This window comes from Oncorhynchus clarkii, chromosome 14, assembly GCF_045791955.1.
Source record: "Oncorhynchus clarkii lewisi isolate Uvic-CL-2024 chromosome 14, UVic_Ocla_1.0, whole genome shotgun sequence".
Classification (NCBI taxonomy): domain Eukaryota; kingdom Metazoa; phylum Chordata; class Actinopteri; order Salmoniformes; family Salmonidae; genus Oncorhynchus; species Oncorhynchus clarkii.
The window spans coordinates 13,065,001-13,080,619 of NC_092160.1; the positions used below are offsets into that span (position 1 = coordinate 13,065,001).

A 15,619-nucleotide genomic window follows, 5' to 3' on the forward strand; every position below is an offset into this window, starting at 1 on the left:
GGCACGTTCACGCAGATGAGCAGGGACCCTAGACATCTTTCTTTTGGTGTTTTTCAGAGTCAGTGGAAAGGCTCTTTAGTGTCCTAAGTTTTCATAACTGTGACCTTAATTGTCTACCGTCTGTAAACTGTTAGTGTCTTAACGACCATTCCACAGGTGCATGTTCATTAATTGTTTATGGTTCGTTGAACAAGCATGGGAAACAGTGTTTAAAACCTTTACAATGAAGATCTGTGAAGTTATTTGTATGTTTACGAATTATCTTTGAAAAACAGGATCCTGAAAGAGGGACATTTCTTTTTTTGCTGAGTTTAACTCTCTTTATGAGCATATCAGAGGTTGGGTGTTAGACTGAAGTGGGGGGAGAAGCCAGTTCAAGCTACATAGACTTTTATTTGGGTTAATCTGACGTCTGGCAATTGTTTCGGTGCTGGTTTGGATGAGGTTATTCGGAAAAAGATGGCAGCCAATGGCAGAGACGGCGAGCAGGAGCTGGTGTTGGGACCTGATTGTTGCGTGGCGTAAAGGAGACCTGGTGCCCACTACCTCTCAAGCTCTTTAAAACACCACTAAACCATTAAGAGGTTTTCAGCATGGGCAGTCACTGTTTTTTCACAGGGCATATTGCCTTGGCGTTGGGCAGTGTTCCTATCACTGTGAGAGGAAAACAATGGTACCTTTCTTCCCTACCTACCTACCTACCTACCTACCTACCTACCTACCTACCTACCTACCCCCCCCCCCCCTCTCTCTCTCTCTCTCTCTCTCTCTCTCTCTCTCTCTCTCTCTCTCTCTCTCTCTCTCTCTCTCTCTCTCGCTCGCTCTTTCTACAGTATCTCTATCTCTATCTCTCTCTGTCGCTGTCGATCTGTCTGTCTGTCTGTCTGTCTGTCTGTCTGTCTGTCTGTCTCTCTCTCTCTCTCTCTCTCTTTCTCTCTCACACAGGCTGAACACATGGAACACATTAGCAAAATGTTCCATATGGAATGCTGAAGGTCTTGTGAACATGTAACAAAGGAGTGAGTAATACCTCAGCTTCGCCGTAGTGTCGATTTTGAACCTCTGTAAAATATTTTACTTCCTCACCGTGGTTTGTTGGCTTTTCCCTTCTCTGTTGACAATTTCTTTTGAAGTACTGTAAGCTGAATAATTGACTACTGCACTTTTATTGATTAATTACTCTCACTGCAACACATGGAGGTAATTATGCATAAGCATGTGTGGTATCAACTTGCATGTACTGTATAGCAAGACACATTTTTTAACCATGCGTCAATTGTTTTCCTAATTTTGTTGTACTGTAGATTTCCACACGATTGAGCATACATACCCCCCCACCCTATACCCACAGTATTGCACTGAACGACAGTCGGATCAAACATTTAGTTTCTTCGCATAGACGCAGAGGAACATCACATAGATTGTTGTCCTCTAGAGCATGGAGAGAAGTGGAGGTGACAGAAACACACCCACTCCCTTCTGTTGCCTCACTTGTCTCCTGTGAGATCCGAGAATGACGCAACCCTTGTGATTAGAGTGTGCATCCGCTTCAGCGGTGAGATATGTTAATCAGCTAGTGAATAATTACCTCCTTGGTGCCTTGATTAGACTGGAGTGACAAGGCTGGCAAAGTGTGTGCCTCAAAGAAATACGCCCCCCCACACACACCTGAGAAGTTATTATTTTTGAGTCACAGCCTAAAATGTCCCCACAGAAACACAAATTATCTGACATTTGTTCCACAAATCCCCTCCTTAGAGAAGAGCAGATCTGTGTCTTTAATATATGAAATGTAGCATGTCTCTGTGGAAGATAGAGAAATTCCCTCAGTGGAGAACACTGTTCTTTCTAATAAAAAAGGAATCTTCCGCCAGTAACTTCAAAGAACTACAATAAGTTGTTGTTTGATCACTTGTAGCATTAAATGGATGTGATAATTACTCATTGACTTGGGGGGGGTTGAATCCAGATATGAGTTACATCCTCGTAAATGTCCCCATTGACATCTGTGTATGATTTGCAGAGGCATATGAGTACGTTCATACCTTAGAATGTGGTAAACCAATAGGCCTACTCCATTGATAGAATATTCCTCTGAAAGTCAGGTGTGGTTTATCCTCTTTTTTCCCCCTTCAAAACTGCATGGTCTAGTGTGGTGTCAGGCAGGGGATAGTGGTCTAGTGTGGTGTCAGACAGGGGATAGTGGTTTAGTGTGATGTCAGACAGGGGTTAGTGGTCTAGTGTGGTGTCAGACAAGGTTTAGTGGTCTAGTATGGTGTCAGACAGGGGTTAGTGGTCTAGTGTGGTGTCAGACAGGGCTTATTGCTTTAGTGTGGTGTCACACAGGGCTTAGTGGTCTAGTGTGGTGTCAGACAGGGCTTAGTGGTCTAGTATGGTGTCAGACAGGGGTTAGTGGTTTAGTGTGATGTCAGACAGAGCTTAGTGGTTTAGTGTGGTGTCAGACAGTGCTTAGTGGTCTAGTGTGGTGACAGACAGGGGTTAGCGGTCTAGTGTGTTGTCAAACAGAGGTTAGTGATATATTGTGGTGTCCGACAGGGGTTAGTGGTCTAGTGTGGTGTCAGACAGGGGTTAGCAGTCTAGTGTGGTGTCAGACAGGGGTTAGTAGTCTAGTGTGTTGTCAAACAGAGGTTAGTGGTCTAGTGTGGTGTCAGGCAGGGGTTAGTGGTCTAGTGTGGTGTCAGACAGGGGATAGTGGTTTAGTGTGATGTCAGACAGGGGTTAGTGTTCTAGAGTGGTGTCAGATAGGGGTTAGTGATCTAGAGTGGTGTCAGGCAGGGGTTAGCAGTCTAGTGTGGTGTCAGACAGGGGTTAGCAGTCTAGTGTGGTGTCAGACAGGGGTTAGTAGTCTAGTGTGTTGTCAAACAGAGGTTAGTGGTCTAGTGTGGTGTCAGGCAGGGGTTAGTGGTCTAGTGTGGTGTCAGACAGGGGATAGTGGTTTAGTGTGATGTCAGACAGGGGTTAGTGTTCTAGAGTGGTGTCAGATAGGGGTTAGTGATCTAGAGTGGTGTCAGACAGGGATTAGTGGTCTAGTGTGGTGTCAGATAGGGGTCAGTGGTCTAGTGTGGTGTCAGACAGGGGTTAGCAGTCTAGTGTGGTGTCAGACAGGGGTTAGTAGTCTAGTGTGTTGTCAAACAGAGGTTAGTGGTCTAGTGTGGTGTCAGGCAGGGGTTAGTGGTCTAGTGTGGTGTCAGACAGGGGATAGTGGTTTAGTGTGATGTCAGACAGGGGTTAGTGTTCTAGAGTGGTGTCAGATAGGGGTTAGTGATCTAGAGTGGTGTCAGACAGGGATTAGTGGTCTAGTGTGGTGTCAGATAGGGGTCAGTGGTCTAGTGTGGTGTCAGGCAGAGGTTAGAGGTCTAGAATGGTGTCAGAGACGTTAGTGGTCTAGTGTGGTGTCAGACAGGGCTTAGTGGTCTGGAGTGGTGTCAGACAGGGGCAAGTAGAGGTCATAGGAGCCATAGAGAGTACATCAGTCTGGCTAAATGTTGCCATAACGCCAAAGTGTTTTAGTCTTAATTAAAAGTGTGTGTTTAGTGAGGGAACAGGCGGGACGAGGCCCCTTCATCTTCCCTGGTGGCTCACCACTTTAAAGAGGCCAGTATGCCATGTCTGTCTGGGGCCCGTCTGTCTGTCTGTCAATCACAGTTTAAAGTTCATGAAATTTCTATGAGCATTGATCGCAAGGTGGGGGAGGTCGAAGTGTTGGAGTGGCGGGCCCGGGTGATTGATCAAGCCTTTTGCTTTGAATTTATTTTCTATGCTTTCACTGTGATGGGTGTGTGTATGTGTGTGTGTGTGCGTGTGTGTGTGTGTGTGTGTGTGTGTGTGTGTGTGTGTGTGTGTGTGTGTGTGTGTGTGTGTGTGTGTGTGTTGGGGGGGAATGGTGTGTACTGTAGGTCTATGTATTGAGTTTGTTGTACAATATGTACAGTGCAGTGTAGATGCTGATGGATAAATGTTTGGGGATATCAACTGTTTACGCTGACAACAAATACTGTATAGCAAGTCAGAGTGGATGTTTTGCATTGTATGTTTGTATGCATGTGTGTCGCAATTTCATCTTATTTTGAATGAGGGACAAATAAAGAGAGCGAGAGAGAGGGATGAAAGGGGTAAATCAATAGCATAGTGCATGTGTGTAGCAGTGGGCTTTAGATGCTTGTCAACAGGTCGGTGCTCCACAACCCCCAGCAGGCTACACAACACCCAGCAGGCTCCACAACCCCCAGCAGGCTACACAACCCCCAGCAGGCTACACAACCCCCAGCAAGCTACCAAACCCCCAGCAAGCTACACAACCCCCAGCAGTCTACACAACCCCCAGCAGGCTACACAACCCCCAGCAAGCTACACAACCCCCATCAGGCTACACAACCCCCAGCAGGCTACACATAGCAGAGTCAGATGAGTCCTCCTGCTCACACTGTTGTGCGTCTGACAATTTCTTCCCCCAGAAGGAAGGGAGAAAATGATCTGATACACACACCTGTAGACACAGCGATGACCTGCGTCATTCATAACATGAATAAAGATGAAGCCCATGCTGCTCTGGGATGCAAGCTGCTCCAAATCCCCCGTATCCCCTGTTCTGTCAGTCGGGCGTTGGACGTGGGCTTGGGCCTTGATGGTATATTTCATATGGAATTTGAAATGATAAGTGCAATGAAGGAAAATTCACGGAGAGCCTATGAGCTGAGTGTGGTGGAGGAGGATAGTGGAGATTTATGGGTTTCGGGATGATCCTCATCGGGGACATGACTGTGCAAGATGAAGAAAAAGGACTCCCAAAGTGCATATTCCATCCATCAGCAATATCTGGTAAATATGTACAGAATCAGCTAGAAGCCAAGTAGAAAAGCAGAAGCCACTTAAGTGTTTGGAAGGGCAGCGGCGGTGAGGAAAAGTACATAAATAGATGTAAACACGTTGGAGAAGGAGGATGTAAACATATGCTGAATGAATGTGTATATATATATTCTGCCAAGGCCCCATTTGAGCATGCAAACGTTTTAAAGCTTTGGGAGCCTTAGTCCCTACCACCCGTGAGACTGATTGTAAAAGAGCAGTGAGACAATGGCTACGTTCCAATAATATTAACTGACTTCCTATTCTAGACGACCAATCTGAAAGGACTTTATCAGTGAAAGTTCTGTAGTTCAACACCTATCCAATACCCCAGTAGCAACAAAGGAAAGGAAGGTATTTAAGAATATTGGCCCAGTTTTACTTTACCATGTTTTCCATATTTGTTAGGTTCGGGGGGGGGTTTAGGTAAGCATCCCCTCTGATCACGTTGACCTTGTAGAGGTACACTGTTTTAACTCTGACTGGACCTCTTGCTCCTGCCAACTGAAGTTGTTTGGGTCCTTTGGAAAGCAGAGCTGTTTGAAATAAAACAGAGAGCAACATGGGAATTGATTTTGAGGGAGCTTTAGGTATCCTCCTCCTAAACCTTTAGAAATAGGTTAGGACATCTGGCTCAATGTGTGGAGGTTTGTCACATGGATTGAAAGATGATATATTACACTTTTAAGATAAAATGGGAATGTCTTTTCACAAATCAAATCAAATCAAATTTTATTGGTCACATACACATGGTTAGCGGATGTTAATGCAAGTGTAGAGAAATGCTTGTGCTTCTAGTTCCAATCGTGCAGTAATATCTAACAAGTAATCTAACAATTTCACAACAACTACCTTATACACACACAAGTGTAAAGGAATGAATAGGAATATGTACATATAAATACAGTGCCTTGCGAAAGTATTCGGCCCCCTTGAACTTTGCGACCTTTTGCCACATTTCAGGCTTCAAACATAAAGATATAAAACTTTATTTTTTTGTGAAGAATCAACCATAAGTGGGACACAATCATGAAGTGGAACGACATTTATTGGATATTTAAAACTTTTTTAACAAATCAAAAACTGAAAAATTGGGCGTGCAAAATTATTCAGCCCCTTTACTTTCAGTGCAGCAAACTCTCTCCAGAAGTTCAGTGAGGATCTCTGAATGATCCAATGTTGACCTAAATGACTAATGATGATAAATACAATCCACCTGTGTGTAATCAAGTCTCCGTATAAATGCACCTGCACTGTGATAGTCTCAGAGGTCCGTTAAAAGCGCAGAGAGCATCATGAAGAACAAGGAACACACCAGGCAGGTCCGAGATACTGTTGTGAAGAAGTTTAAAGCCGGATTTGGATACAAAAAGATTTCCCAAGCTTTAAACATCCCAAGGAGCACTGTGCAAGCGATGATATTGAAATGGAAGGAGTGTCAGACCACTGCAAATCTACCAAGACCTGGCCGTCCCTCTAAACTTTCAGCTCATACAAGGAGAAGACTGATCAGAGATGCAGCCAAGAGGCCCATGATCACTCTGGATGAACTGCAGAGACACAGCTGAGGTGGGAGACTCTGTCCATAGGACAACAATCAGTCGTATATTGCACAAATCTGGCCTTTATGGAAGAGTGGCAAGAAGAAAGCCATTTCTTAAAGATATCCATAAAAAGTGTCGTTTAAAGTTTGCCACAAGCCACCTGGGAGACACACCAAACATGTGGAAGAAGGTGCTCTGGTCAGATGAAACCAAAATTGAACTTTTTGGCAACAATGCAAAACGTTATGTTTGGCGTAAAAGCAACACAGCCGAACACACCATCCCCACTGTCAAACATGGTGGTGGCAGCATCATGGTTTGGGCCTGCTTTTCTTCAGAAGGGACAGGGAAGATGGTTAAAATTGATGGGAAGATGGATGGAGCCAAATACAGGACCATTCTGGAAGAAAACCTGATGGAGTCTGCAAAAGACCTGAGACTGGGATGGAGATTTGTCTTCCAACAAGACAATGATCCAAAACATAAAGCAAAATCTACAATGGAATGGTTCAAAAATAAACATATCCAGGTGTTAGAATGGCCAAGTCAAAGTCCAGACCTGAATCCAATCGAGAATCTGTGGAAAGAACTGAAACCTGCTGTTCACAAATGTTCTCCATCGAACCTCACTGAGCTCGAGCTGTTTTGCAAGGAGGAATGGGAAAAAATGTCAGTCTCTCGATGTGCAAAACTGATAGAGACATACCCCAAGCGACTTACAGCTGTAATCGCAGCAAAAGGTGGCGCTACAAAGTATTAACTTAAGGGGGCTGAATAATTTTGCACGCCCAATTTTTCAGTTTTTGATTTGTTAAAAAAGTTTGAAATATCCAATAAATGTCGTTCCACTTCATGATTGTGTCCCACTTGTTGTTGATTCTTCACCAAAAAATACAGTTTTATATCTTTATGTTTGAAGCCTGAAATGTGGCAAAAGGTCGCAAAGTTCAAGGGGGCCGAATACTTTTGCAAGGCACTGTAGGTATTCCTCTTGTCCAGATGGGTTAGGGCAGAGTGCAGTGTGATTGAAATTGCGTCGTCTGTGGACCTATTGGGGCGGTAAGCAAATTGGAGTGGGTCTAGGGTGTCAGGTAGGGTGGAGGTGATATGATCCTTGACCAGTCTCTCAAAGCACTTCATGATGACAGAAGGGAGTGCTACGGGGTGATAGTCGTTTAGCTCAGTTACCTTAGTTTTCTTGGGAACAGGAACAATGGTGGCCCTCTTGAAGCATGTGGGAACAGCCGACTGGGACAGGGATTGATTGAATATGTCCGTAAACACACCAGCCAGCTGGTCTGCGCATGCTCTGAGGACGCGACCAGGAATGCCGTCTGGGCTGGCAGCCTTGCGTCGGTTAACATGTTTAAATGTTTTACTCACGTTGGCATAGTTTGTCTGGGAGCAAGACATCCGTGTTCGCGACAGGGCTGTTTTTTTTTTTTGTAATCCGTGATTGACTGTAGACCCTGCCACATACGTCTCAAATCTGAGCTGTTGAATTGCGACTCTACTTTGTCTCTATACTGACGCTTAGCTTGTTTTATTGCCTTGCGGAGGGAATAGCTACACTGTTTGTATTCAAAATAAGGCTTTGCAACTTGCAACAATACTCCCAACAAACAAAAGTGGCGTTTTGCATATAGTGAAGTCAGAACACAGGAGATTGGTGGCAGCTTAATCGGGGAGAACAGGCTTGTGGTAATGGCGGGAGCAGAATCAGTGAAATGGTATCACATACATCAAACATATGGTTTCCAGTTGTTTGTTGCCATTCCATTTGCTCCCTTCAAGCCATTATTTTGAGCTGTCCTTCATTCAGCAGCCTCCATTTTGTCAGAACGATGTCAGAGTATGAAGGTAGAAGACATGACACTTAAGGTGATGATCAAATGAACATTATCATGCCTAATGCCAATTCATGAATATTGCAGATATATGGTTTATCTGACCTTAAAATAGCAATCAGCAGTAGAAACAAAGCGGCATCCCCCCCTTTGGTTTGGTTAAAAGCTGAGGGATGCGGCTAGAGAAATGTAATCGCTCTGACAGAGCTATGGATGCAAGGACTGACCATCCATTATATCAAATTTAGAATTTTAACCATGTTATGAGGCTATATAGTGTTTGTTTACATTTACTTTGTTTACAAACATTGGCGTAAAACAAGGTTATATTTTAGATCTGATGGGGTACGACAGTTGAACTAAGCTTATGAGGCATTGCTAAGTTATACTCTTCAAGAATCAATGCTTACATGTCATTCATTTATAAATTCCAAAATGTATGTAGCATCTGCTGATTTAAAAGCCTCCAATTTGGACTAGATTATTCTCCTTAACCCAAAAACTTCTGTCTGACTTGTATAGTGTTCTGCTGTCACCAGCACTATCTGCCTAGTGCTATCTGCCTAGTGCTATCTGCCTAGTGCTATCTACCTAGTGCTATCTGCCTAGTGCTATTTACCTAGTGCTATCTACCTAGTGCTATCTGCCTAGTGCTATCTGCCTAGTGCTATCTGCCTAGTGCTATCTGCCTAGTGCTATCTGCCTAGTGCTATCTACCTAGTGCTATCTGCCTAGTGCTATTTACCTAGTGCTATCTACCTAGTGCTATCTGCCTAGTGCTATCTGCCTAGTGCTATCTACCTAGTGCTATCTGCCCAGTGCTATCTGCCTAGTGCTATCTACCTAGTGCTATCTGCCTAGTGCTATTTACCTAGTGCTATCTACATAGTGCTATCTGCCTAGTGCTATCTGCCTAGTGCTATCTGCCTAGTGCTATCTGCCTAGTGCTATCTACCTAGTGATATCTACCTAGTGCTATCTGCCTAGTGCTATCTACCTAGTGCTATCTGCATAGTGCTACCTGCCTAGTGCTATCTACCTAGTGCTATCTGCCTAGTGCTATCTGCCTAGTGCTATCTGCCTAGTGCTATCTGCCTAGTGCTATCTACCTAGTGATATCTACCTAGTGCTATCTACCTAGTGCTATCTGCCTAGTGCTATCTACTGTACCTAGTGCTGTTGTGTGATCTGAGATCATGTTTCACCACCACTCCTCTCAGCCTTGGTTGAGTGTGTTAGTGGAAATCCCATTCACCCTCTCCCTCCCTTTTGTCCCAGTCGAGTGGTCACCTAATAACAACGCTCTGTTTAGTGAGACCCCAGTCGACTGTTTGATCACTTTCATGGAGAGAGGGAGAAATTGAGGGGAATAATTGGATGGTTAAATAAATAAAAAATTATACCTCGCCGACCCCTCTCTCTCTCTTTCTCCCTCTCTCTCCCTCACTCGTATTCTCGCCTCCTCTTCCCACCGAACTGCATTATCTTTCCCCTTTGAAAAAATCCAAACGTCAGACACCGCAAAGACACGAAGATGGCTGGGAGAAAAAAAATCAATACAAATTACGATGGAGAAAGTGGCACTGATGGCTGGAATTGCAGCATATGTTTACACTAAATCAGGCAATCTATCTTCATATGGGGTGTGTAATGCGTAGGGGGTCAGGGTTCGCGCAGCGCGTCGGCGCTCTCCAATTACTCAGGCTCTTTGCGAGAAGGCAGTCGTATCGATTGGCTGAGAGGACAGGGGCCTACAGGCAGCCAATGGGGCGCTGGGGTCAAAGTGCTAGGGGATTTTAATAAGGGGAAGTAATGGTCTTAATTTCTGGGGGGCAGTAGAGGGAGAGACGTCTGCTCCACTACCCTCCAGTCTCCCCGACGAGATGAGATTCTCTTTCTGCCTCTCTCTCTCTCTCTCTCTCTCTCTCTCTCTCTCTCTCTCTCTCTCTCTCTCTCCCTCCCTCCCTCCCTCCCTCTCCCTCTTCCTGTGTGTGTCCATTCCTTCTCTCTTGCTTTGTCTCTCCTTCACTTGTTCTGTCACTTGTCCTACTCTCTTGGTAGATGGCTGTTTTTAGAATTTTCCCTGTTTGTGTTGAAATTCCCTTTCCCAATACTCTGCCTTAACGCTCTGACAAGGCCTTAGGAATACCTTATTATCCAAAGACATCCGTTTGGTTTCAACGTAGACTATCCCCTCTTCATCCCAACAAGGGAGAAATCGTCCATGAGAGAGTAATCCATTCCAGGCCTCTCAGGGGCCAGGAGCAGAGATTCAAAATGGCAGTCTGTGTGGAGAGTGAACGTGTAGGCTCCGTCACCCTTCAGATAACATCCCCACCCAGCCCCAGCCTGAAAGCCCTTTTCTCCTTCCCTTGGTGTGAAACGGGCCTCCAACAAATTTGATTTAGCAGCTCGCGGGTGCCCATTCCTGAGGAAAGAAAACAAATATTGTTATAATGGTAATAACATCTATTTGCCGCTCGCAACAAACAGCAGCGGGCCTTTGAAAAGACCCTGCGCTGCTGCTGCCACCTTATTCTTATTCATGAAAGCGCCGGTTATGCATATTAGTGCAAACTAGCTATTCTACTTACTGGCATTTGGTGTGTCAATCATCCTTACAGGGCAAGAAGGCTGACAAATTGTCCCCAAAGTCAAATTTGACAGCCTTTTATGATTAATGGGCTTGATTATGGAGAACTATCTCCCTAACTCATTTCCGGGTGTTTCTCTTTTCCCCTTCGTATCGAAACGGAGAGGAACGGAGATTGTGTTGGGGGGGGGGGGTAATGAAATAAAAAGGGGGTATGTGAGGGGCTTAGAGTGAGGGCGGTGCAATTGAATTAGTTAGGAATGCTCTGTGAAAGGGTGAGTGACTGGGACAGGTTGAGTAGAAGGTCTCACGCTTAATAAACAGCAGTAGAATAAAGAGGGAGACATGCCGGTGGGGGAAGAGATGGGCTGACACAAGGCCATTGTAGAGCTCCTGTATCAGGGCAGGACAGCCAGGCAGGGGAGATATGCTACTCTAGAATGTGACATAATACCTTCATAAGGTCATCATAAGGCCTTCAGAAGGTCTACATAGGCAAACAGATGTACAAATATAAAAAAAAACACACGATTCAAATGTGCTATTGGAAGCTATAGAAGAGCAATGCATGTTTGAGCCACTCCATTTTGTTTGTAGAGATATCACTCAGCAATATTCTAACCATGATAATTCTCTCTCTTTCCAGCCTTGAATGAGCCTACCATCGACTATGGCTTCCAGAGGCTACAGAAAGTCATCCCCAGACACCCAGGAGATCCCGAGAGGCTACCTAAGGTCAGTGATACGCCTCAGAGGACACCTAGGAGTACATCATCCCCTGTTGTTACTCCAAAGACCACCCAGACCATATAGACTTCGGACTGCCAAATATCTGAGTTTATAGAGGGCAAACATTCATTCATTCATTTGCTCCACTCAATATGGACCTGGCCTTTGGAACATACTTCGATGCCAAGGGGCACATTGTTCTGATAACTTGTACAATTGGAAACAGGTGTTTATATGATGATGTATTGGTGTTGTAGAGTTTGAGACAGTGTTTCTGGTCTTGTTATTTTTAGGTTTGAGGTAGTAACAAACATGCAGATGCAAAGTCACTGCTTATACAAATATATCTTCATTCCATGCATACGTGTAGACACATAAACTGAGTGTACAAAACATGTCATGGACTGACCAGGTGAATCCAGGTGAAAGCTATGATCCCTTATTGATGTAACCTGTTAAATCCACTTCAATCAGTCAAGATTAAGGGTTGGAGACAGGTTGAAGAAGGATTTTTAAGCCTTGAGACAATTGAGACATGGATTGTGTATGTGTGCCATTCAGAGGGTGAATAGGCAAGACCAAATATTTAAGTGCCTTTGAACGGGGTATGGTAGTAGGTGCCAGGCGCACCGGTTAGAGTGTGTCAAGTACTGCAGAGCTGCTGGGTTTTTCACTCTCAACAGTTTCCAGTGTGTATCAAGAACGGCCCACCACCCAAAGGACATCCAGCCAACTTGACACAAAAGTGGGAAGCATTGGAGTCAACATGGGCCAGCATCCTTGTGGAATGTTTTCGACACCTTGTAAAGTCCAAGTACTGATGAATTGAGGCTGTTCTGAGGGCAAAAGGGGGTGCAACTCAATATTTGGAAGGTGTTCCTAATGTTTTGTAAACTCAGTGTAGACGCACGCAAGCACGCACACACGCACACACACATTAGGCAGGGCCAAGAACACAGGCAGCCGTCAGGTGCCCTGGGCGGTTTGCCGCCTGGTTAGTATGAAAAGATTATTTTCCCCCTAAAAAGGTGCACCACTAAATGAGTGAGATTGTTTTGGGCAGGGAACTGCTGTAAAGAGGGATACGATCAGATGGGGCCTGACAGTCTAAAACAGCTGCCAAATTGAAACCATTTATCAAAATCTGACATCTGAGATCCAGTCACCAAAAAACCAGTTTATTTGTAAATTGATACTATTAGCGAGCATATATTGTCTGGCCCCTTTGATGCCCTGATTTGTGGCGGAGGGAGAATGTCCCTATCAGCCGTTATATATTTATTTATTCAAAAGAAAACTCAATAAGCGTATAGATTTTCCTCCGTCTTCTCTTCAGCCGCTAGCTTTCTCGACATTTTAGACAGAAGGAAATAACAACGAGACTAACACGGAAAAGCTTGCTATTCGTGAAGTACCTCATTGTTCTCACCCAATGTGGCTTGTCAGGAAAGACTCACACGGTCACTCTGGAACAGTAACACTGACATTTCATCCCTTTGTTATCCTCTCTCCTTTGCTTTTCTTGAAGGATGGAAAGGTTGGTCAGGACCATTTGTAGTCTCTTAGGCAGAGAGCAAAGCTACCCCAAGCTACATTGAGGCAATAGGCACCAACACTTGCTATTGGAACCAATTGAAGCCAAATTGAAGTATTTTTTTTTAAGCAGGAAGCAACAGAGCTAGTTTAGAAGGGTGGGAATAAGTGGGATTCCATGTAAATAATGATAGGGGAAAACACTGGCTGTTGGTTTTTGATGTTTTCCTTTGTAGCTGAGAAACCCCATTTGAGTGATTAGATTAGGAGGTTGGCAGTCGTACTTCTCCAACGAGCCGGTCCCAGAGCTGGAACCCTAGCCCCAGTGATAGACAGACAGAGCAGACCGGGGCTAAAGCATGGCCAACTGGTCACTGATGACCTCGGAGGCTGGGGCTGGATCAGTTCGCCTCTAATTTCATTTCCAGTCTGCCTTGGCTGCAAGCAGACACTTCCCCGTCCAGATCTATGGAGGATATGTGGTTTAAGCTCTAGCCTTCCCTCATTGCTCAGCATGGGAGGCAGCAGCATATTTGCGAGGTCCACTCTGTTCCAGGATCTTTGCGGTAGAAGACCCATTCCCAGGTCACGGCAAGTTTAACGGCCTATGAATCCTCTTAAATAGACACCTGGATGGTGATGCGTTCCTTACATGTGGAGGGCCTATTTTCCTAAGATACGGCCATACGGGAGGCCTGTTTTGATACAGAGCAGACAAACAAATGGAGACTGAGCTAAAAACCTAACCGATGTGAAGATTTTGCTTGTTAACGGCTGAAAAAGCATGTTCTGGCCTTATATGAACTCTTAGGCTAGATGTGTTTGCTTCCTGTTTGGCCATTACATCTGAATCAACTGCCAGGGTTAATGGGGCAATTATATTCAATGCATTATCCCTATATCTAGTCCAGGACCTGAGCTGTTAGTTTGTGCTCTAATCTACACTGAACAAAAATATAAACGCAACATGTAAAGTGTTGGTTTCATGAGTTGAAATAAAAAATCCCAGAAATGTTCCATATGCACAAATAGCTTATTTATCTCAAAACCTGTGCACAAATTAGTTTACATCCTTGTTAGTGAGCATTTCTCCTTTGCCAATATAATCCATCTACTTGACAGGTGTGGCATATCAAGAAGCTCATTAAACAGCATGATCATTACACAGGTGCACCTTGTGCTGGGGACAATAGCAGTTTTGTCACACAACACAATGCCACAGATTTCTCAAGTTTTGAGGGAGCGTGCAATTTTCAGACAGTGCAGTTCACCAGAGTGGTTGCCAGACCATTGCATGTTAATTTCTCTACCATAAGCTGCCTCCAACGTTGTTTTAGAGAATTTGGCAGTACATCCAACCGGCATCACAACCGCAGACCACATGTAACCACGCCAGCACAGGACCTCCACATCTGGCTTCTTCACCTGTGGGATCGTCTAGCTAGAGATAGCTAGAGATAGCTAGAGATAGCTAGAGATAGCTAGAGGTAGCTAGAGATAGCTAGAGATAGCTAGAGATAGCTAGAGATAGCTAGAGGTAGCTAGAGATAGCTAGAGATAGCTAGAGGTAGCTAGAGATAGCTAGAGATAGCTAGAGATAGCTAGAGGTAGCGCTCCCTTTGTGTTGCAGCTAGGTGGCTGCGGGACGACTGTGCAGAGCCAGGCAAAGGGTGATTTATCATTGTTAAGGGACCTGTCGGAAGGCTTCTTCTCCCGGGTCTGCTGATCCCTTCTCTCCGGGAACCTCTGGAACCAGGGAGCCATCCTCCCATAATTGAGCTCCTGGAAAGCAGTGGAAGAAAATAGGTGGAATATGTCTGGCAGACGCAAGGAGGACTGGGGCGTTGGGGGCTAGGGGCACGGGCTGGGGCTCAGGGGGGTTGGGTTAGGTGAGATGGGTAGAAGAGTTACAGGAGAGATTTTGCTCATGTTCAGTCCAATGTGAGTAGGATGCAGTTATTTGCAGTATGATAAAGGCACATTTCATAACATTTTCACATGAAAAAGGCACTTATTAATGTCTTTCTGTAATAGTAAAGAAATAGTAAAGATACAATTCCTTGAGAGAAATACTATTTTGTATTGTCACTAAAATGTTATATAGGACTGCACATTAAAAGTAGCCCTGAGAGGAAGTGACATAGGCTGGGTTTCCAGTTGATAGGTTATGAATTTTATGAACCTTTGCTTAACTGGGCAAGTCAGTTAAGAACAAATTCTTATTTTCAATAATGGCCTAGGAACAGTGGGTTAACTGCCTTGTTCAGGGGCAGAACAACAGAGTTTTACCTTGGCAACTTGTGGATTCGATCTAGCAACCTTTCAGTTACTGGCCCAACACTGTAACTACTAGGCTACCTGCTGCCCCAAGTCATGAATTGGAGAGAAAAAAATCCTCATAGAAAATGACAGGCATTTTCAAACTCATGAGTCAAATTGGAATTAATTTCCTCAATCGACCTGACTTGAAGATGACCCCAGTCAGTTTAGGATATTCTATAATTCCT

At 44.6% G+C, this 15,619-nt stretch overlaps 1 protein-coding gene across 10 annotated transcripts in view; it reads left to right on the top strand.

The window, feature by feature from the left end:
• The window catches only part of LOC139366305 (transcription factor COE3-like), a 99,489-nt gene that overhangs the window by 67,015 nt on the left and 16,855 nt on the right, over positions 1-15,619 (top strand). For all 10 annotated transcript variants that reach the window (XM_071103647.1, XM_071103643.1, XM_071103642.1 and 7 more), the window contains exon 11: positions 11,497-11,585. In XM_071103647.1, the coding sequence (XP_070959748.1) occupies positions 11,497-11,585 (89 nt within the window). The remainder of the gene's footprint in view (positions 1-11,496; positions 11,586-15,619) is intronic.